This window comes from Notamacropus eugenii, chromosome 1 (genome assembly GCF_028372415.1).
Source record: "Notamacropus eugenii isolate mMacEug1 chromosome 1, mMacEug1.pri_v2, whole genome shotgun sequence".
NCBI lineage: Eukaryota > Metazoa > Chordata > Mammalia > Diprotodontia > Macropodidae > Notamacropus > Notamacropus eugenii.
The window spans coordinates 332,605,506-332,627,341 of NC_092872.1; the positions used below are offsets into that span (position 1 = coordinate 332,605,506).

The 21,836-nt window shown below is 35.3% G+C and overlaps 1 protein-coding gene across 1 annotated transcript in view; it reads right to left on the bottom strand.

Moving 5' to 3' along the window:
* Nucleotides 1-21,836, bottom strand: part of SOS2 (SOS Ras/Rho guanine nucleotide exchange factor 2) — a 125,465-nt gene that overhangs the window by 7,410 nt on the left and 96,219 nt on the right. Inside the window, exons 15-20 of the mRNA XM_072629785.1 lie at nt 21,155-21,274; nt 20,862-21,024; nt 18,963-19,080; nt 17,000-17,172; nt 11,699-11,815; nt 3,643-3,904 (exon numbers count right to left, since the gene is read on the bottom strand). Of these exons, the coding sequence (XP_072485886.1) occupies nt 3,643-3,904; nt 11,699-11,815; nt 17,000-17,172; nt 18,963-19,080; nt 20,862-21,024; nt 21,155-21,274 (953 nt within the window). The remainder of the gene's footprint in view (nt 1-3,642; nt 3,905-11,698; nt 11,816-16,999; nt 17,173-18,962; nt 19,081-20,861; nt 21,025-21,154; nt 21,275-21,836) is intronic.

Below are 21,836 nucleotides of genomic sequence, written 5' to 3' on the forward strand. Positions count from 1 at the left end.
TATCCTGGGATCAGTGAGTTTGTTTTTAAATGTTTTGATAATTTTATTTTAATGTAATTAGCTGCAGTTCTATTTATTTGTTATGAGGGTCTGGCACAGATGCTGAGTGCCTTAGATGGCCTCTCCAAATCAAGAGGTAAGGAAGTCTGCTTGTGGGAGAGTCATGAAGATGTGTAAGGAGAGTGAAGTATGCACAGAAACTAGTTCTGGTAGGCCTACTCTGTGGTGAATGGGAAATTCTGATTGGCTGTGCCTTCCATCACCTTTCTTCACTCCTCCTTTTCAGCTGCATTCTTGGGGAATCTCTATGACTCCATCACTTATGGCATCCACTGAAAGGCAATGCTGTAAAGAGAGAGGCCTTGGGCTTTTCTTCTTTCTGAGGCCACACAGCACTGTGAAAAGCCCTCAGGAGCATGGAGAGACCCAGCCTCTGGAGGAACTGAGTTAAGGATTCAGCTGGCAGTTATGCCACATATGAAGGTGAACTTGGGTAGAACCAAAGTTATGGAGGAACTGTGTTAAGAGTAAGCCTGCTCAGCAGATTGCAGAAAAACAGGTCTCATGATAGAAAATGCTATCTACATCCAGAAAAAAAAACTATGAGTCTGAATGTAGATGGAAGCAGACTATTTTCACTTTTTTTTTGTTTTTTTCTTTCTCATGATTTTTCCCTTTTGTTCTGTTTCTTCTTTTACAACATGACTAATGTGGAAATATGTTTAACATGATTGTATACGTCTAACCTATATCAGGCTGCTTGCTGGTTTGGGGAGGGAAGGAGAAAAATTTGGAACTCAAAATCTTACAAAAATAAATGTTGAAAACTATCTTTACATGTAATTGGAAAAAAAAATACTATTAAGCACAAAAAAAAAAAAAAGAAAAAAAGAGTGAGCCTGCTCTTCTCAAAGTGCTACACAGGAAAATGTGTCCCTGAGATGCTGGAAGGAAACTTCTGTTCTTGTTACATCTTCAAAATAAATATCCCTCTCTAAAAGTTAATTGATAGCTAAGTGGAACTCACTGGTGCTACTCAGAGGGAATGTGGCCAATGAGGACTTGACCCAATGGCATTATAGAAGCAGTACCCCTCTTCCTGGAAAGTACCCAGGGTGCCTTAGAACCATAAGGGGCAGATGTGACCTGTCTAGCTCTGAAAGAGTGAGCTAGAACTTAACTCCTAAATATTTTATTTTATGCATTTAAAAATGTTATTCTGAGAAGGTATCCAGGCTTCACTAGACTGCCAAAGGGCATCATGACACAGAAAAATGTCAAGAACCTCTGCTCTAATATTAATGTCCAATTAACTTCTGCTTCACCTCAGCCTCTGAAAAAGAGCTGGCCCTTTTCCAGGCCAAGACCAGTCCTCTTACATGTACCCTTGATCCCATCCCTTCCTTTTAGCACATTGACCTTACTAACATCTTCATTCTCTAATCTTCTGTCTTTCTCTATCCTCTGGTTTCTTCCCTGCTGCTTACAATCATGCCCAAGTTTCCCCTATCTTTTAAAAAAGTCTCACTAGACCTTATCATTTCCACTGTCATCCTATTTCTGCCCTCTCCTTCTCAGCTAAAGGCTTTGAAAAAAATCCAGTATATTTGATGCCTCCACTTCCTCTCTTCTCACTCTCTGTACCACACCCAAGGAGAACAACACGAAAGCCCCATGAAGGAGAGAAAAGGGCTTCCAGGAGCTTTGAGTTTCCCCCTTTTCCATGTGCTCTAAGTTTGAGATCACTTTCCCCTGGACTTTGTCTATACTTGTGAGAGAGTATGTTCTCACTTTGGGAATGTTTTGTACCAATCATTTTTACTACACCACTTTAGTAAACTCTCATTTCTAAAGGTTAATGAATTAGTTTAACTAACTAATTGATATCATTACACTAACTGATATCATCACTAACTGATATCATCACCAACTCACTAATTGATATCATTACAAAATGGATGTCATGGAGGCATTCCAAATTCAACATCATTGAACAAAAACTATGATTATTCACTTTTCACTCCCCCCCCCCCCCCAAAAAAATATCCTTCTACTGAACTTCCCTTTTACTGCTTAGGGACCCGCCATGCTCTTGACCTCAGTTTACCACCTCTGCATCTTCCTTGATCTCCTCACTTTCACTTATTCCACATATCCAATCAATTGCCAAATCTTGTCCTTTCTTTTTCCATATCTCTCATACAGGCCTCATTCTTCTCACTCACACAACTAGTTTTAGTTCTTTTTTCTTTTAAAATGGCACAGTGCAATAAATATCTAATCGGTCTCCTTTCTTAATTCTCTCTTGACTCTAACCCATCTACCAAAAGGGTGCCATGGTAATTTTCCTGTAGCCCAGATCTCATCCCTATTCCCTATCTGATAAACTTCAGTGTCTCCCTGTTACTCCCAAGATCAAACATAAAGTCCTACATTTTGTTTTTAAAGCCCTTCACCACCTGACCCTTTCCTACCTTTATAGTCCTCGTGTCTTATTTCTGTCCACACACTCTACAGTCTAGCCATATTCTTCTCCTTGTGACTCTTCACAGATGACACTCCATTCCTGTGTCTTTGGACTGGCTATCCCTCCTGCCTGGAATCTATTATCTCCTCATTTCTGCAAAGCTTCCTTTAGGACTCAGCTCAAATGCAATTTTCTACAGGAGGCCAATGTTCCCATTGTCATAGAGTGTCTCCTTTACCTTCCATCTACTCTGTAAATATTTTATATGTATCTATTGTCTTTGCAATTTTAATGTAATTTTAATTTCTTGTACAAATTACTTTTGCCTTTTGTTTGTATCCCTAGCATTTAGTACAGTGCCTGGTATAGTAACTGCTAAATGAATCTTCAATTAACTGATTGAACTAAGGTAGTGACTGTATAGAGCAAGGAAATTATGTGAGAGATTGTGTGAAGGCATTAAGTAGCAAAATTTGGCAAGTGACTGGATATGTGGAGTGAGTGAGAGTGGACAGTTGAGTGTGACAATAGAGTTGTCAACTGGATAACTGGGTTGATGGTTAGTGCTTAAATAGTAATAAGGAAGCTCAACAAAGCAGTGGGTTTATTTGGGGGAGAGACAATGAATTCTGTTTTGGACATGTTAAGTTTGAGATGCTTAGGGTACATCCAGTTTATGATGTTCTCTAAGCAATTGGTGATGTGGGATTAGAGACCAGGAGAGACTATAGGACAGGATATATAGATCTAGAAGTAGATAATTCAACTCATTAAAGCTGATGAGGTTACCAAGTGGAAAAGAGAACAGGACTTAAGACGGTGCTCTGGAATATAACCACAGTTAAGGAGTATAATATAGACACTTCACTTTTATATACAGTAATTTATATAAATTAGACAAATAATGTACTAAGTTTATAAGATTAGTTCAAACTACGTTGGAATTTTATAAGATGTTTTTGTAAACATTCAGTTTCCTCAATTTAAATTTTCTAATATGCATAAACTTCTTTATAAAAGCAAGTTTTTCATTCCTGTAATAATCACTAACTTTTAAAACATTTTGATTCTACTTTTCAAAATACTATATTCATCTTTTAGTTTCTAAATAAAATGGAATATGTCAAGTTGCTGGTAAAAGAATTTTTTTCCGAGTGTCTATTAACAATACTTACCACAAGAACTGTTAAGATCTATCTCTAAAAATACACTAAGGTCTGAAGAAGCAGAGACTGGTGGAGTAGATGGCGTATTTGGAGAGGTTGGTGCTGATGCTGCTGATTCATGCTCAGCCTCGTTTATCCGACTGAAGCTTATTTTACATGGTTCTCTTTCTAATGGTGTTGGGTGACCTCGTAAAGTGCCTGAAGTAGAGCCATGTCTGCCAGCATGTGGCCTTATACCAGGAGATTTTAAGGAGAAAGTTGTTTTCCTAGGCTAGGAAAAACAAACATAATTAACCAAGCACTTTTTTTTTTTTAACAAAACAGCATTAAAAAATGAGTTGAGAGAATACCACCATCCTAACTTGAAGACAATGCAATACTACATTTGAAATATCTCTCAATGCCATTTGTTCAAAATTCAATGTGGGATTGAATATAAGGCTATCATACTTTTCACACCAGCAAAGTAAAATTCTCTCAAGTTCTGTGAACAAAATTACTCTCACACTATTAGTTCTTGAACCTAAGTTTCTCCTTAACATCATCTAAATGTACAAGTTCAAGATGGACAAAACATAGTTTTAGAGTAGTTCATGTGGAAAAAATCTGATGTAATGAAATTATTAAGCATTTATCATATGTCAAGCACTATTCTAAACTCTAAAATTACCAATACAAGACAGTTCTCACACTCAAAGAACTTACATTTTAGTTGAGGGAAACAACACATATGAAGGCATGGTGGCCAGGGAACAGTGTTTTGGTTTCGGAAGTCCCAGGGATGGTGAATTAAATGATGTGCCACTTTCAGAAATACTTAATATTACCAGAACAAGAAGTGGAAAGCAAGAGGAATGGGGGCAGTAAGATGTGTGTATAGCAGCAGATGACAAGGAGATGGTGAGAGTACAAAGTCAGACGGAATGCTTCTTGATTCACTGAAAGTGATATCAGAGCTAACATAAAGGAAATGTATTGATATAGAACGAGTTAGGTGAGAGTGAAGGATGTGGCAGAGTAGAAAGTGTTTGTTAGGCATGGAGTCAGGAAAATCCAAATTCTAATCCAGCATCAGACACTTACTAGCAGAATGACCCTGGGTAAATCACTTAATCCCTGTCTGTCTCATTTTATAAAATGGAGATGATAATAACAGCACCTACCTCCCAGGATGGTTATAAGAATCAAATGGGACATTTGTAAAGAACTTTGCAAACCTTAAAGTGCTACATGAAAATTAACTATTTTAATCATATTCTATTACATTAATATATCATCAACTGTTAAGCCATTCACCAGCTGCACTTAACTGGCTGAACTAGGGTAGTGGCTGTGTCTGTATAGAGAAGGAAAAACTGTTACCGTAATTAAAAAAACAAATGAATTCTTCCTCTTTTTTTGGAAGGATCCCTTTAGAGTATATGTTCTAGGAACAGTACTGCTGGATCAAAAGTTGGCAGAGTTGAATGATTTTTGAGTGTTGTACCAAACTGCTTTCCAATGACTGGCCCAATTCACAGCTCCCCCAGCAGTGTGTTTATTAGTGTGCTGTTGCTCCCATAGTCTATCCATCAACTGTCACTTTCCCTTTTTGGTTATCCTTGTCAATTTGATGGCACTGAAGTCGAAGCTCAAAGATGTTTTAATTTGCATTTGCTATTATTAGTGATTTGGAATATTTCTTCTTGTAACTGTTGATCAAGCTTGCCTCTCCTAACTTGAGAACTACATGTTCATATCCTATACCTATTTACTGATAGATGATTCTTGTTTGTAAATTCCTATCTCCAAGATATTTTGGATAACAGAGCTATATCAGAAAAATTTGCTGCAAATATTTCCCCCATTTATTCATTTAATTCTAACTACACTGATTTTAAACTTTTCAATTTTATGTAATCAAAACGACTAATTTTATGTAATCAAAATGATTAATTTTATGTAATCAAAATGATCAATTTTATCTCCTGTAATCCTTTTTATCACCTTGATTGGTCAAAGTTCTTCTATCTAAAATTTATCTTCTCCTCTATTCTTCTAATTTGTTTATGACATGACTTTTTATATACATTTAAATATTGTAGTATATGATGAGATGGTGGTCTAAACCTAATTTCTGTCAGACTGTTTTTTCAGTTTTCCCAGCAATTTTTCTTGAATTGTGAATCTTTACGTAAGTAGTTGGAATCCTTCAGTTTATCAAATACCATGCTACTATGTTCAACTGCTTCTGCCCCTAACCTATTCCACTGAATTTGTCTGTTTTTAAAAAATCAGTGTCAGATAGCTTTAATAATTACTTCTCTATAGTATATTTTTGGACTTAGCCTTCTTTATTCTCATTTTTTTTCATTATTTTCCCTTGAAATTCTTGGCCTTTTCTTCTTCTGGAAGAATTTTGTTATTATTTGGTCTAATTCCATTAAATAATCCCCTGGTAGTTTGAAAGTATTGTACTGACTGTAAATTAATGTAGACAGCCTTGCAATTTTATTTTATTGCCACAACCCAAACAACAGAAATTGAAAATTCTCCAATTATTTCTATTCACATATTTAAAGTGTTTTAGAATTGTACTCATCTTTATGAGTAGAATCCCTGTTATTTTAAACACTCTCTTGATATCTGAAAAGATTTCCTTTTTCTCTCTTCCTTCTGAATTTGCTGGTAATATACACAAAGTGCAGAGATTTGTGTAGATTTTTTTTTTATATGCTGCTTCTTTACTAACACAACTGAAAGATGTAGGGAATATAAGATTTCATTGTTATTGTTTGTTGATTACCAAAGAAAAGCCATCTGACACAGCAGAAAAACACACAGCCTCACAGACTCTTTTACAGCAAAGTGTCTCCCATTCCTACATCAAGATCATTCAGGACTCCTTGGGAAGAACTAAGAGAAATACCTCTATTCAATGACCATGCCTCAGGCAAAGCATAAAATGGGGAGATACATGCTTGCCAAAAGTATACAATATACTATATTATACTATATATACTATATGATACACTATAATAGAGGAAACCCAGTGCACAATTCAGGTTGAAAAGAGATTCCCTGTAGATGAAAATGATGAGATCCTTCAGCTGCTCCTGTTTAAAGATAACATTATATTGATTTTATCTAGCCACAAAATAGTGCAGAATCTCCTGGTAGAGATCTATAATTGTTCAAACAAGTTCAGTCTGTCCATCTACACAGGAAGGGGCAAATTAACAAAGAATATCTATTGCCCAGACGTCAACAAAAATTTGGACAGACATCCTGTAGAACTTCTATGTATATCTAGGACAGATGGTATAGAAGGACAATAAGCTAGGCTCCAAGTTAAGAGAGTGAGCTGGACAAATTTAAGAAACCACATATCTCTTTTATTAAGCTGAAGCTTCCCATGACAACAAAAGCCCACCTATTCAATTCTAACATTTTACCAGTGTTGTTACATGTCACTAAGAAGTCAAACACATAACTAATGGGAAATTCCAAAGAAGGAATAAAAGACATCCTCGAGCAATTATAGAATGGGAAAAGAAGATGGATTGATAACATGGCAAGAGTAAGGGATGACTAGAGGCCAACCAGTATTCCATTGGTACCTTTGGATGTTGGGCAAAAGCAAAGAAATTAGCATGTTGCATGGAGCTCTTGTGGAAAATTTTTAAGAGAACATGGACAAGATTTGCATAGTACAGAGTAGTACAGAGAGTTTACAATCTACATGATTTTAGGGAACTAAAAAGTGAGATGATCAAAGATCCATTTGAGTATTCTGAAATGCTGTTAGTAAATTCCCTCACTTTCTCCAGAGACATCTGGGTCCAGTGGTCTGAGATTCATCAGGACAACTGGAGATGGCTCAGTTGTCTTTCAAAATAAATGCAGAATGCAAAATAAATTCTTACTGATTAAATCCACCTGCCAAGACACACATAGTAATTATATGAATACAATTATGAAACACTCTCTAGTGAGAGAGTTAATAAATGGAAAGACATTAGTTGCTTGTGGTTGGGGAGAGCCAATACAATTAAAACAAAAATCCTACTAAATTTATTTGCATACTTAATGCCATACCAATAAAAACACCAAAGAGTTGCTTTATGTAATTAGAAACAATAAATTTTAACTGGGGGAATAAAAGTCAAGAATCTTAAAGAAAATAATAAAAAAAGTCAAAAAGTGTCTCCTAGAAATAAAGGGTCGTGTTATGAATAAATTAGAGTGGCAGGCAATGTGATACTTATCACAACCATGGATAATTGCAGAATTCTTAACCAAGCAAGTAAGTGAGAGGATCACAGGAGATAAAACGAATAATTTGACTGCACAGCCCTCCATCATTCAAATCAAAGTCAACTGCAAGTCATGTCATCATCTTGATGTCGTGGTCCTCTTCAAGAACAAAGGACAAACACAACAACAACAACAAGTAAATTTCTACCATCCCTCCTGTCATATATTTAAATGAGTCTATATGATAAACTGATGTTGACTTTGGCTGCTATGTCTTTCTGAATAGCATGGGGATCACGTGTTTGCTGGCTAAATTTGTTGTCCTTATGATGAAAACTGCTTTTGCTTATTAGGAAGTGGTGATAATTAAGGTCAATATCATTTTTTCCCCATTTCTAATTCAGTGGCATGAAAAGCTGATTTGAATACTGTTCAAGGTGAAGCTCTTACAACTGTCTTCTCATTTCTATTTTTTATTCTAATTTGAAATTTATTTTCATCTCTGCTTTTTTAAACTTAACTTTTAATGGTCTGAGTACATACAGCTGATTCTGGCCAATACATTTCCTGTCCTTTAAAACAGTCAATTTCATTCCTTTTCCATTATTTAGTTCTCACTATTTTGATGCGTTCTCCTTGTGAAGAAAGCATCTATAGCATATAGCATGAGGTTTCTGAGTAGCCTATAGCATTTGGCTTCAAACCTGACCCATACCTTCCGATTAAGAAATATTTTATCCTGTAATATATGTCTCCCCTTGTAACAAAGAGAAACAAAATAAAATAAACTGAGATATCAGCTATGTCTGACAGGGTATGCAGCATTTTACATACATACTCCATTGTTTTTGTCATACAAATCATCAAAATTAAGCTAAATTACAATAATCTGAATTCTATTATCTTTTAATGTTGTTTTCCTTTACACCATTTTAGTCAACTTATTTATTGTTCTCAAGTTATCTTGTATATCTCTTTCTTTTTTCTACATTAATTCATACAAGTGTTCCCAGGCGCCTGTGAATTCTTAAATTGTTGCTACTTACAGTACCATTATCTTCCATTATATTCATATACCATGTCAAGCCATTAGCTAATCAATAATCACCCATTTTCTGTCTAGTTTTATGCTACCCTCACTTGTTTCTATGAATATTTCAGTAAATATGTGGCCTTTTCTTCTATTTTTGTCAACTTCAGAGTGGTGCTGTTGGGCCAAAGGGAAGGAATACTTTAGAGACTTTTACCACAAAAATTCAAATTGTTCCCAGAATGGCAAAACCATCTCACACTGACCTATGTTTTACAACAGTTCTTTTTCTTTTTTTGCCATGTTGCCCTGTTTAATGTTGCCTTTGTGGTAGGGTGTCCTGAGAAAAGTGACCAGATGACAAAGGACCTAGAAACCATGCCTCATGAGGAACTTCATAAACTGAAAAGATGTAAGGGAAAAGCAATCTCCAACTACCTTAAGGGGAGTCATGTGGAAGAAAGATTAGACATATTCTGTTTAGAGACAATGGGAGAAAATTAGAGAAAATTATTTAATTTCAATATAAAGAACTAACATTTCCCAATGGTAGAGATTAGCCTGTGATTTCATTTGTATATGGCACTATGAGAGAACACCCTCTACCAATGCAAGTTGTTATCTTCTTTGCAATTTATAATCTTAAAGATTGCCTTTCCAACGTTTCTTAAACTGTGGGTCATGACCATGGGATCATGACTCACAGTTTAAGAAACGCTGAAGGGGTTGTGAGGGGAAAAAATTTAAAAGTTCTGGCCTACGCTAGTTAAGTGACTTGCCTAGGTCACACCTGAACCCAGAGCTTCATAGCTCTGGCCATGGGTCTCTATCCATTCTAGCTCTAACATGAACAATTAGAATTGACTACAAATATAATGGAGTGCCTCACCGAGAATTTAAAGGAATACTGAATTCTTCATCACTGAAGGTGTTTGATTAGAAGCAAGATAGACACTTCTCAGGAATACTGTAAATGAGATTTATAATCATAAAACCAAATAATTAATGGGATTGATAGCAGATATGATGGGGAAAATATGCCATCTTGTAACAACCTCTATAACAACAAAGAAGCTCTAATGGCATCCTAGAGTCACTATGCCTGTTTCATGCAGGAGATAAGGAGAAACAGAACCACTGAAATTACTGCAATTTTATTCATTCTATTCCCTTCTATTACTCCTTATCTTCCTAGTTTCAACTGGTTCATCTGTCTCATCATTTCAGTTCCATCTCCTTACTCCTGATTGATTTCAACTTTACATTTTCCCTTTCTAGTAAAGTATCTTGCACAAAGTAGGCACTTGTTTGTTGAATTGAATAGCATGGACTGGATTTTATCACAAGGATGAAGAATTTTATTTTCCTCCTAAGGATACAGAAACAGTTTTGGAAATGCAGTATTTTCATTCTGCAGAACATGAAAAATAGTAATTAATTTAATTGAACAATTATTTAGGAAAGAGACTAATAAATATTTAATGTTGAGATAATTGAACTCAATCAGATAACTTGAAAAATTTGTCTTATTGTAAAAAAAAAAAAATCAATGTGGTACGTGGTGTTTGAATTTTTTTCTATATGGACATTTTCCCAAGGAGATGTGCAAAAGCTGTAGCTCCTAAAGAGCACACCTTAATAACTGTTAAAGATACTGCACTGGTTGTTGATGTGGAGACATAAAATATTTCAAAGATCATTTAAGCTCACAATGAAAAAAAATCAGTTGCAACAAAGTACAAAGAAAAGTGTGGTCAACAAGAAATAATAAAACCAAGAACTGAGAAGTTATCACTTCAAGAAAGTCTAATTAATCCTCAGTTAGTAATCATAGACCTTCCAAGGGACCTGGAAGATAGAGGGATTGTTATTATTTGCTCCGTATTGGGGCACTGGAAAAATAGTGAGAAGATCTATTTAAAAAAAAAATAACCTCACCACACCACCACCACCAAAATCAAAAATAGCTGATAACCATTGCTATGAAGAAAAAATACTTGTTATAGACAAGTCAATAAAAAGAGTAGAATACTAAAGATTGGAAAAAGTAATTTTTACTGATGAAATTCACTTTTTCATTCAAAACTATTAGCAAAAGAAATTCAAGTGAACCTATAAGATCTGTAATATCTTCATCAAATGGGTAAATTGTCTACCTCACAAAAATGTTTGGAAGATTTTTTAACTCCCAGTAGGAAGTCTTGCCAATACTGAGTGAATGATGAACTCCGAAAAATACATTACTATACTAAAAAGCAAAACTATTCTAAACTTACAATATTCCAAAATAGAGATAGAATACTATTACATGACCTGGATGTGGAGATAAGCAAACTTCAGTGGCCTAGGAACTTAGACCTGATTTAAACTCCATTGAAAATGTATGTGCTATTATCAAGGGCTAGACTAAGAAAAATGGTCTGTTCTTCAAAAGCATGCCAAAAGTATCCAATATGATAAAAGCATGGTTTCATAATGAACTAAAGAATATGTGTCAATTTAAGAGAACTAAAGAAACTAAAGAATGAAATAATCCTTGTGAACTCAATGCCTAAAACACATACAAGTGATTGTGGAAAATAATTGTATATTAATAATATTTTAAAGACATACAAATTTGAAGAGTTAAGTATATGTCAATATGTTTAATTATTTTATTTTGTCCTGAGCTACAAACTACTAAAAAGACTAATATTTTTGCAAATGGAAAATCCTTTTTTTCTTCCAAATTTCCTCCATTTTCTTATGAAATCTAGCATTCTATTTTATCAGTTGTAGGACACAAGTAAAAGTACTTACAAATCGAGGTGGTTGCTTACAGTTTCGGGGTTCAATTTCATGTGATTTATTGAATAAATAGTCTGCAAATTCTTTGTCTGATGCATTTCCCATAGGGTTGAGATTTTCAAAGAACCTCTGAAATAAAATATAGAGATGAGTAAATTTTATGATCTTCAATGTGAGCACAAATTTTATTTGTTCTTTTAAGAAAAATCCTGAAATGAAGCCACATCAAAGACTCTCTTTTGTTTATTTATTCGTTTTCCTTTTTCTTTTCTTTTGTTTTTCAAGTAACAACTGCCTAACTCTCAAGTAAAAGTGGTAATTAGTAACAAATAAATATCTGATTGAACAAATATAGCCTTGATGACCAAGAAATAGGCTCAAGATCAAAGACCATCTTGCTATATTCAACAAACATCGTTTTCCAAAGCTAACCATGATAAAGACGGCAACTATACTACTCAGGGTTGTACAAGCTAAGGTTATAAAATAACGTCTAATTTTATACTCAGTAAAATAAAAAGCAGTCTTGTTTCTTTGTTAGCCATCTTATAAACAAGTCATTGTTTGAAACAGATTAAAAATTACTTCAATGGCAGGCATTAAGAGTTTACATATAAAATTAAAGCTATCTATAGTCATATGAAAAAATGCTCTAAATCACTATTGATTAGAGAGATACAAATCAAAATAACTCTCAGGTACCACATCACACCTAGCAGATTGGCTAACATAACAAAACAGGAAGATGATAAATGCTGGAGAGGATGTGGGAGAGTTGGAACACTAATTCATTGTTGGTGGAGCTGTGAGCTGATCCAGCCATTCTGGAGAGCAATTTGGAACTATGCCCAAAGGGCTACAAAAATGTGCATACCCTTTGATCCAGCAATACCACTTCTAGGACTGCATCCCCAAGAGATCATAAAAATGGGAAAGGATCCCACATATACAAAAATGTTTATAGCAGCTCCCTCTGTGGTGGCGAAGAACTGGAAATCAAGGAGATGCCCATCAACTGGGGAATGGCTAAACAAGCTGTGATATATGAATGTAATGGAATACTATTGTGCTATAAGAAATGATGAACAGGAAGACTTCAGAGAGGCCTTGAAGGACCTATATGAACTGATGCTGAGTGAAAGGAGCAGAACCAGGAGAACTTTGTGCACAACAACAATCACAGTGTGCAAGGAATTTTTCAAGTCTTTCACAGAAATTCAAGGACCTAAAAAATTCCCACTGGACTCGAGGCAAAATGCCTTCCACATCCGGAGAAGGAACTATGGAACTATATTACAGATTGAAACAGACCATTTTCTTTTATATTGTTTTGTTTTATGGTTTCTCCCATTCATTTTAATTCTTCTATGCAATATGACTAAGGTGAAAATGTATTTAATAGGAATGTATGTGTAGAACCTATATAAGACTGCACACTGTCTCAGGGAGAGAGTGGAGAGGGAGGGGAAAGGAGAAGGAGGGGGCACCTGAACCTAAGGCTTGAAAGGATTTAAGTAATTCCAAGAGTTAGAAAGGAAGGAGGGTTTTCTGAAGCACAGATGACAGCCTGTACAAAGGCATGGAAAAGGGAGGAGTAATATTGTATGTAGGGGCAGCTAGGTCATGCAGTGGATACAGCACTGGGCCTAGAGAGTCAGGAAGACTCATCTTTCCAAGTTAAAAAATCCAATCTCAGACACTTACTAGCTATGTGACCATGGGTAAGTCACTTAATTCTGTTTGCCTCAGTTTCCTTATCTGTACAATGAGCTGGAGAAGGAAATGGCAAATAACTCCAATATCACTGCCAAGGAAACCCCAGAGGAGTGAGACATGACTGAACAATAAATGTTATGTATAGGTAACAGTAAATATATCTGTTTGGCTGAACTGCAGAGTACATGAAAGGAAGTAATATGAAATAAGCCTAGAAAGGTAGACTGGATTTTAAAACTTCACAGCTAGAAAGTTTCGAACAAGAAACGAAAAGACACTACTGAAGATGTGTGAAAGATGGAGTAGAGAAAGGAAAGTCATGAATCAGGAAGTCTAATAAGGATACTATAATAGAGAACCTCAAAAGAGATGAAGGCTTGAACCAGGATGGTGGCCATGTAAGTACAGAGAAAGGAACAAATATGAGAAATGTTGAAGAAGTATAACTGACAAAACTTGATCACTGGTTGGATACGTCAAGTGAGGATGAAGTAAGAGCCAAAGACGACTTGGAGTCTGCAAAATTGGTGTCAAAAGGTAGAGAAGTCAAGAAGCATGAGGACTAAAGAAAAGTCATGAATTAACAATTAGAAATCACTGCTAACCTTGAGAAGTGCAGTTTTAGTTGATGGTGGGGCCTGAAGTTTAGAAATAAAGAGAATGTAGGGAAGTAGAGTATAGACTACTCATTTAAGGATTTCAGCCTTTAAGGAAAGGAAATATGAGGACAGTTTGAAGGAATGACAAGGTCAAATGAAAGGTTTTTAACGATGAGAGAGATTTGCAAATGTCTGTAGGTAGTAGGTTAATGGCCACTAGATTTAAAATTTGGGGGTTAAGGGCACAAGTGAGAGGATCAGACTTGGTAAGAAGAAAAATCACTTCTCAGATACTGGAGCAAAAGAAGATAAAGCTGGAGATTCTGTTGAGGGAATCCTGAGGTGGAAGGTTAAGAGAAAGAGAGAAGTCATAATGGCCTCTGGTTTAAGGCCTATACTTCTGAGAAGGAGAGCCAGGTGACAGAGTGGATGGAGCACTGGGTTTAGAATCAGAAAGATTCATCTTCATGAGTTCAAATCCAGCCTTAGACATTATCAGCTGTATAATCCTAAGCAAGTCACTTAACCCTGTTTGCCTCAGTTTCCTCATCTGTAAAATGAGCTGGAGAAGGAAATGGCCAACCACTCCTGTATCGTTGCCAGGGAAATCCCAAATGGAGTCATGAAGAGTCAGATATAACTGAAAAACAACTCAATAACAATCTATAAAATCTATTAATTCTGGTGACACAGAGACATGCATACTCCCTGATACTAGTAATGATAATTTTGCAAAAAAGAAAGCAGGTATGAAAAGCAGGTATGAGTAGGAAAACTTTTACAGAGAAGGATCCCCTTTGTACATGTAAATATTCTACAGTCAAAGACTGCCTGGATGTACTCACTAAGCCTGGCTCATTAAAAAAAGGAAGCAGTATGGTACAGCAGAAAGAGAAGACCTGGGTTCAAAGTGCACCTCTGTGACCCTGGTCAAGTCACTTAATCTACTTAGACCTCAGTTTCCTCACCTGTAAAATGACAGTGTTAAACTAAATGATCTTTAAGCTCCTTCTAACTCTAGAACTATAATTTATGATCTTCCTGGTATAAGTAGGTAGGAATGTAGGCACTCTGGTTAGTGGAAAGTTAACATACCTGCTATGCATGTTACTACTTTAAAAAAAAAAATTAGAATACAATAAAATCTACTTAACCATAAAACAATACATTTATATTTTGATTCAGATAGTTATGATATCTTTAGAATAATTATCAAAGCCAATCATTATCACACTTTAAAGAAGTGCTAGTTAAAAGTTCTAGCTGATAGAATTCTAGATAAACCAGTTTTTACTGTGTGTATGTATATATACACATTACCTTCCCATAACACAAAATTTTACTCCTATTAAAAATAACCAAATTGACAATTATAATAATTCATTTATATAGTGCTTTAAGGTTTGCAAAATGCTTTCACTGAAAACAACCCAATGAGTTATTAAGAGCAAAAAAAAAAAAAAGTTATCTCTATTTAATAGATGAGGAAACTGAGGCTTTGAGAATTTAAGTAACCTACCTTTGGTCACACCAGATCATTTTACAGGTAGAGTTGAACTCATATCTCCTGACTTCAAGTCCAACATTATTCCCATTACACCTCTCTACCTAATTATATTTATATAATGTAAATCATCCAAATGGTTAGCAGTATATGATCCAGAAGCATGTAAAAAAGATCAGTACTGTCTTTTCTTCCTTGATCTTTTTTTAAGAAGAATTCCAAATTACTTTCAAAGATTGTTGCACTCATTCACAGTTCTGCCAATAGTGTCTTCATGCCTTATGCCTATCTCCTTGAAGTACCTCCAGAATGAAACTATTTCATCTTTTGTCATCTTTGTCCATTTTCTGGATATAAGGTTAAACTTTAAAACTGTTTTCACTTGTGATTTTCTCATTAGCAATTTGGAACGATCTTTCATATCTTTTATAAAAGATCCCAATTCTTCTGAGATCTGTTTCTTCATGCCTTTGGACTACTTATGCACTAGAGTAATGTAAAACTATAATACTGTTTAGAACTATTATGTGTGAATATCCAGAGGATCTCTGATTTCATCAGGATAACAAACTTCCAAGTATAGGAGCTCCCTACCTCTAAGAACATCACTACTAGAACTGCTCAAGACACACAGTTAAATGACTTGTCGAGGGTCACTCTACTAAGCATTGTGAAGAGTTGAGATTTGAACCCACATCTTTTTTTTTTTTACAATCATATTAGACATATTTCCACAATAGTCATGTTGTAAAGAAGAATTAGAACAAAAGGGAAAAACCAAGAGAAAAAAGAAAAAAAAGAGAGAAAATAGTAGGCTTTAATCTGGATTCAGACTCCACAGTCTTTCTCTGGATGTGGATAGCATTTTCCATCATGAGTCTATTGGAGTTCTCTTAGATCCTTGTATCACAAAGCTGGTCATCGCCCAATGTTGCTGTTACTGTGTACGGTGCTCTCCTTGTTCTGCTCATTTCACTTAGCATCATGAACCCACATCTTCCATACCCTAAGTCCAGCTATTTACTATACCACACTACACTGGGCAAGTCAGCCTTCTCTTTCTAGGTCTTAGTTTCCTCACCTATAAAATGAGAAGTTTGGATTACATGATCTCTCCAAGGTCCCTTCCAGCTATATACCAAGATTCTATAATCCTATGGACTGCTAAGCATTGTTTTTGTGATCTCACGTAAAATGTTACTTTTTGGTGGGAAAGATCTGTTCTTATGATTCATCAGTGGCCAATATACAAACTCCCTTGACTTATGAAGACAGGAAATATTTAGAGAACTTCCTGAAGCACTGAGAGATTAAATTATTTGTCCAGGGTTACACAGCTAGTATATATCAGAGGGAGGATTTGAACAAGGCTAGCTGTCCATTCACATGACCTCTCAAAATAATATGAGGGTAAAATAAATACTATTATAATTAGTTATAACATATAAACCTCTGAAATATTCTCCCTAAAATTTAGTAAAAGAAATATTTTACCCTTATTTCTGATTCTATCCGTAAACAATAAGGCTGATTCTGATACTGCTGAATCTCTCCAGTAATTTCGGCTACTTTCCTTCTTTTACTAAAGTTGATTAATTCTTTCCCTTGTTTTTTAAGGAAATCATTATTCCCTTCTTCAGTCTTCAGAATATTTGTTAAATATATTCCTATGGAGAAAAAAAAAAGAAAAATTTCACTATTTTGTTCTCATTTTACCTTATATTCAATATTATTAGGAGAGAAGGATAGAGCCTAGAACTACATTTGTTATTTAACTGATACAAGGAATTCCTTGGTGAGAAACTTCCTTCTGTCAGTGTTAAATTGACACCCTCTGTGTGATTTATAGTCTTAGAGAGCTGCCCAAATTCCTAATAGGATAAGTGATTTGCCCAGGGAAACATGGCCAGTATGTCACAGGCAAGTTTTCTCAGTTGGCCCTTAGGCTGGCTCTCTACCCATGATGCCATGCCCCCTTGCATTAAATGCTATTTATTAATTACATATTTTTGCCTCAAAAGGGCACAAGTATTACAAGGCACATAATATATAAGGGTAATAATCAAGGATCAACTATGGGACTTTGAAAGCAGTGTTTTAAATATATAGTGTTGTCAATTTAACAGGTAAACCCTAATTTATTTAGTGGTAAATATGCCACTACAAAGAGTTTTATTATTAAAAAAAAATTTTTTAAATAAAAAATTTTGCCTTTTTTTAAAACTTTATTTGAATAAAAAGACAAGAGCAAAAGAGCAAAGAACTTACAAATTACTAAGAAACTAGTATTTTTTCTACTCCTGACCAACAGTTTCATAACAATTCATACAATCAAAGGATTTGTCACTGGAAGAAATGTTAAAAATCATCTAGTCCAATCCATTCATTTTTACATATGACAAATCTGAGGTCCAGGAAAGTTAAGTGACTTGCCCAAGATAGAAGTGGCATCATTGCCAGTTCTACTCCCTTCAAATTCAGTGTTTTTTCCACTTGGTCACACTTCAAACTCATTCAATCCAACAAATTTTTATTAAGCACCTATTGTGATAAGTGCTGGTAGAAAGACAGATTTGAGAGCTTAGAGTGAAGCAGAAAGATAAACAGGGATGTATGGGAGCCTGCTTGAAATGACTTGCAAGAGATGATTTGTTAAATTTTCACAGTGAGATTTTTCACCCTGGAAACAGGCTAACACTGCAAATCAGGGACTGAATTATTTTCTGGTCTAGAATATAAAAAGTGATGGGAAAATGTAAATAAAGCGGATTAAACTTAAAAGTGTTGTGAGTACCTGCCCTCCTCTCCCCCAGAGAACTGGTTATTAAACATCTACCAGCAAACTCCTGGGGATGTGGCATGTATACTAACAACCATAACAACAACAAAGAATGCCTGAGAAGTACAAAGTTCTTCATGAAATTCAAGAGGGAAAACAGTCAGTGCTAGTTTAATGGGAATCAAGGAAGGACTCATGGAGAGGTGCTAGCATTTAGGTAAATCATCCAGGTCATCTGGAGCTTGTCATTAACACTAAACCCTGGTACAGTAACACTGGGGCAGTGAGCCAATATACACTGTTAAAGAATTGTCACTGTAAATTATTTTACTTGATGTTGTATTTTCTTGGTACTATTAAATTTACCAAATCACAATTTATTTGAACTTTTCTCTCAAAACCTACACAATTCAGATATCAAAATAAATTATTATTCTTTGTTTCCATGCAGGTGCTCAGTAGCAGTTTGTGGCGGCTCAAATATTAGGTTATGTAAATCATTTATTAATAGCACTGAAGAAAAACACCTAACAGAGGAAACTGCAAGATCATTCTAAAGTGTTTTTTTCAAAGCCTAAAAACTTTGCCTCCTAGACATATAATGCAACATGTTGAAAGGAAAGGAAAAAATGTATATCTAGGTGGATAATATTATAAAATGAATATCTGGTAACTTACCAAAAAAAGGCACACAAGGTGGGTTGATTGATTTAAGTTTTGCTAGGTATTTTTTAAAGTGATCTTGGCTTAGTTCTACAGCTTCATCTAAAATCTTCCGTTTTCTTTCCTGTAATGCCTTAAAACAAGTATAAATTCTGTCAAAGGTACAGGTTGCCATTCCCTTTTAATCTTGTAGCTATAAATGGATTACATTTGATTAAGTTCATGCTAATGTCATGTATATATATATTTTTTAAAACTACCAATATACCTCCTTTCATGAAAAGGTAATGACAATACAAAAAAGGGTTTTTCACTTATCAAAACAATTCTATTAACACATTCTCAATGATCTGTAAGAATCTGGTTTACACACAGCTTTTCAGAAACACATTACTACATATAAAATAAAGAATATTCTATTTGCTAATTAACACAAAGCCAAAACACATTACACACACACACACACACACACACACACACACACACACACACACACACACACACACACACACACCCCCTCTCTCTTTTCCCCAAATATTTCTGAAGCTTTGCAGTCTTTCATATCTGATTTCATATCTGACCTTTATATCTGCCATCAGGTCACCCTGCTCCTAAGTGTTACATATATTTAACTTTTTCTGAAACTAAAGTTTTTATATTACCTCTTGAGATAACTGAGCCAACCTAAAGGTCTTAAAAATCAATCATTTCTAGTCAGCAGATCAAGTACTATTCCAAAGTAACAGTGCATATTTCTAATTTTTTGAACCCATCCTTAAATAAATTTTTAAAGCAAACTTAAAATTGAAAAAGGGCCCTTGACTGAAATCTTTTATAGTTATTTTCATAGTCCAGGAATATAAATTTCCCTACATTATTCCTTCTTCAACCATATTCTCAAATAATCATCTTTTTTGATCATTTAAGATGGTCACATGTAGCACAGCATTCATTTGTACACCTTTATACCACGGCATACCAGAAGTAACCATATATCCTATAAACTTTTTAACACTAACAGTAAATGGCCTAGCATCAATTTTCTATTTTTATCTGCAATACCATAGCATCTACCATACTAAAGAGACTTTCTAAAAATGTGATTATATATGACATATGATACATTAGGTAACATAATGTACCATGACCCATGACTTCACAGAAATCACATGTATAGGAAACTCCTAGGTGCAGAAGATAACTCCCTTCCTGTAACAAGGTACACTGGCACCTTTTCTATAACCCATTTCTCACCTGAATTAACTACTTCGGGACTTCTGTGATCAACTTCTCCACCATTTGGTCTGGGAAGTCATTACAGGGATAACCTCAGCATCCTTTAATATCTCATAGCCTTGGAACTGCCCCTTATCACTACACTCTGACTCTCTGATTGGAGGCTGGGGCCATGATCTCAAACCCCCATTTAAGGAGAAACCTCAGCTCAGGTATCTCTTCATTTCTCATCCAGCTTCATTGCATTAGGACTTTTCTGACTTACTTCACCACCAAGCCTGCTCATCAGGTCTCTTTTCTCCTTCTCTACTCCCATTTTTGGAGCTTCCTTTATTAGAAAAGTTCCCTGAAGGCACGTCCTGTCTTTCTTTTTTCTTATTTTTATCCCTAGCACTTAAACACAGTGCCTGGGGCACAGTAGGTGCTTAATAAATGTGTCTGCAACATTGAGAGGTTAAGTGATTGGCTTAGGGTCACACAGCTTCTATATATCAGAGGCAGGACTTGAATACAAGTCTTCCTGACTTGAATTTGACTCTCCATCAACGCTACACTGCCTCCTTACAATATTTAATGCATGTATACAATATATATATACACACATACATAGATTTAGATCTTTCTATACACACAGTTTCTTCCTCCAAAAGAAGGAAATATTTATGGTCTAAGACTTACTTCAAATGTATGGTCCAATCTGTACACAGGCACTGAATTCACTGCACTGACTATCTCTAATACACCATTGAAATTGTTCAAGTCTTGAAAAACTTGCAGAACTTCTATAATCCTACTTAATACTGCCACTCGTTCTTCAAAGTTTTCTGCTTCTACTAGGCACCTGGTCAAAAAGAGATATAAGGAAATACTGCTTAGAAAATGTGCATGAGTTTTAAGAATTTTTTTAAATTACTTAACTTCAATTTTGACATTAGAACTATACCACAGAACTATACCACACATGTACTTACTTTTCAAACCAGAGAGTAAGATTTGTAGTATGCCGAATCATTTTCAATAAATTTGGGGAATTTATTTCTTTATCTTCCTTAGTCCATACACTTCCCACAAGTTCAGAAGGCTGCACTGCCCTGTTGAGCCACAGGTCAATGAGAAGGAAGAAAAGATTAAGTTACTATTTATAATAAGTAGAAGTAGGGACAGTCAGTAAATTCTGAATTGTGCGTTAAAAAAATAACACACAGAGTGCACACATAATATTACTGGTCCCTCAGACCTTTTGGTGATACAGAAATTATTCTCAGTGACCACATCTAGAATAAACAGAAGGAAGATCTCTGGAGAGGTAAATGAAGAAACTGGTGGAGAAGATTACATTTCACATGCACAAAAGCAACAAGAACAAGAATTTCTGTAGATATTTGGTCCTACACAGAATCAGTCACCAAGTCATTATCAGTTCTACCTTAACAATATATCACCCAACCCGCTTTTCTCCACCTACACAGGCTCTACCCTAGTTTATACCTTCATCATCTCTTGTATGGACTATTGCAATAGACTGCCTACTTTCAACCTCTCACTAACACATTGTTATATAGTTATCAAAATGATATCCCTAAAACACAGATTGGACCCTATCCTCTCCTGCTAAGACCTTTATGGATTCCCTATCATCTCTAAGATAAAATA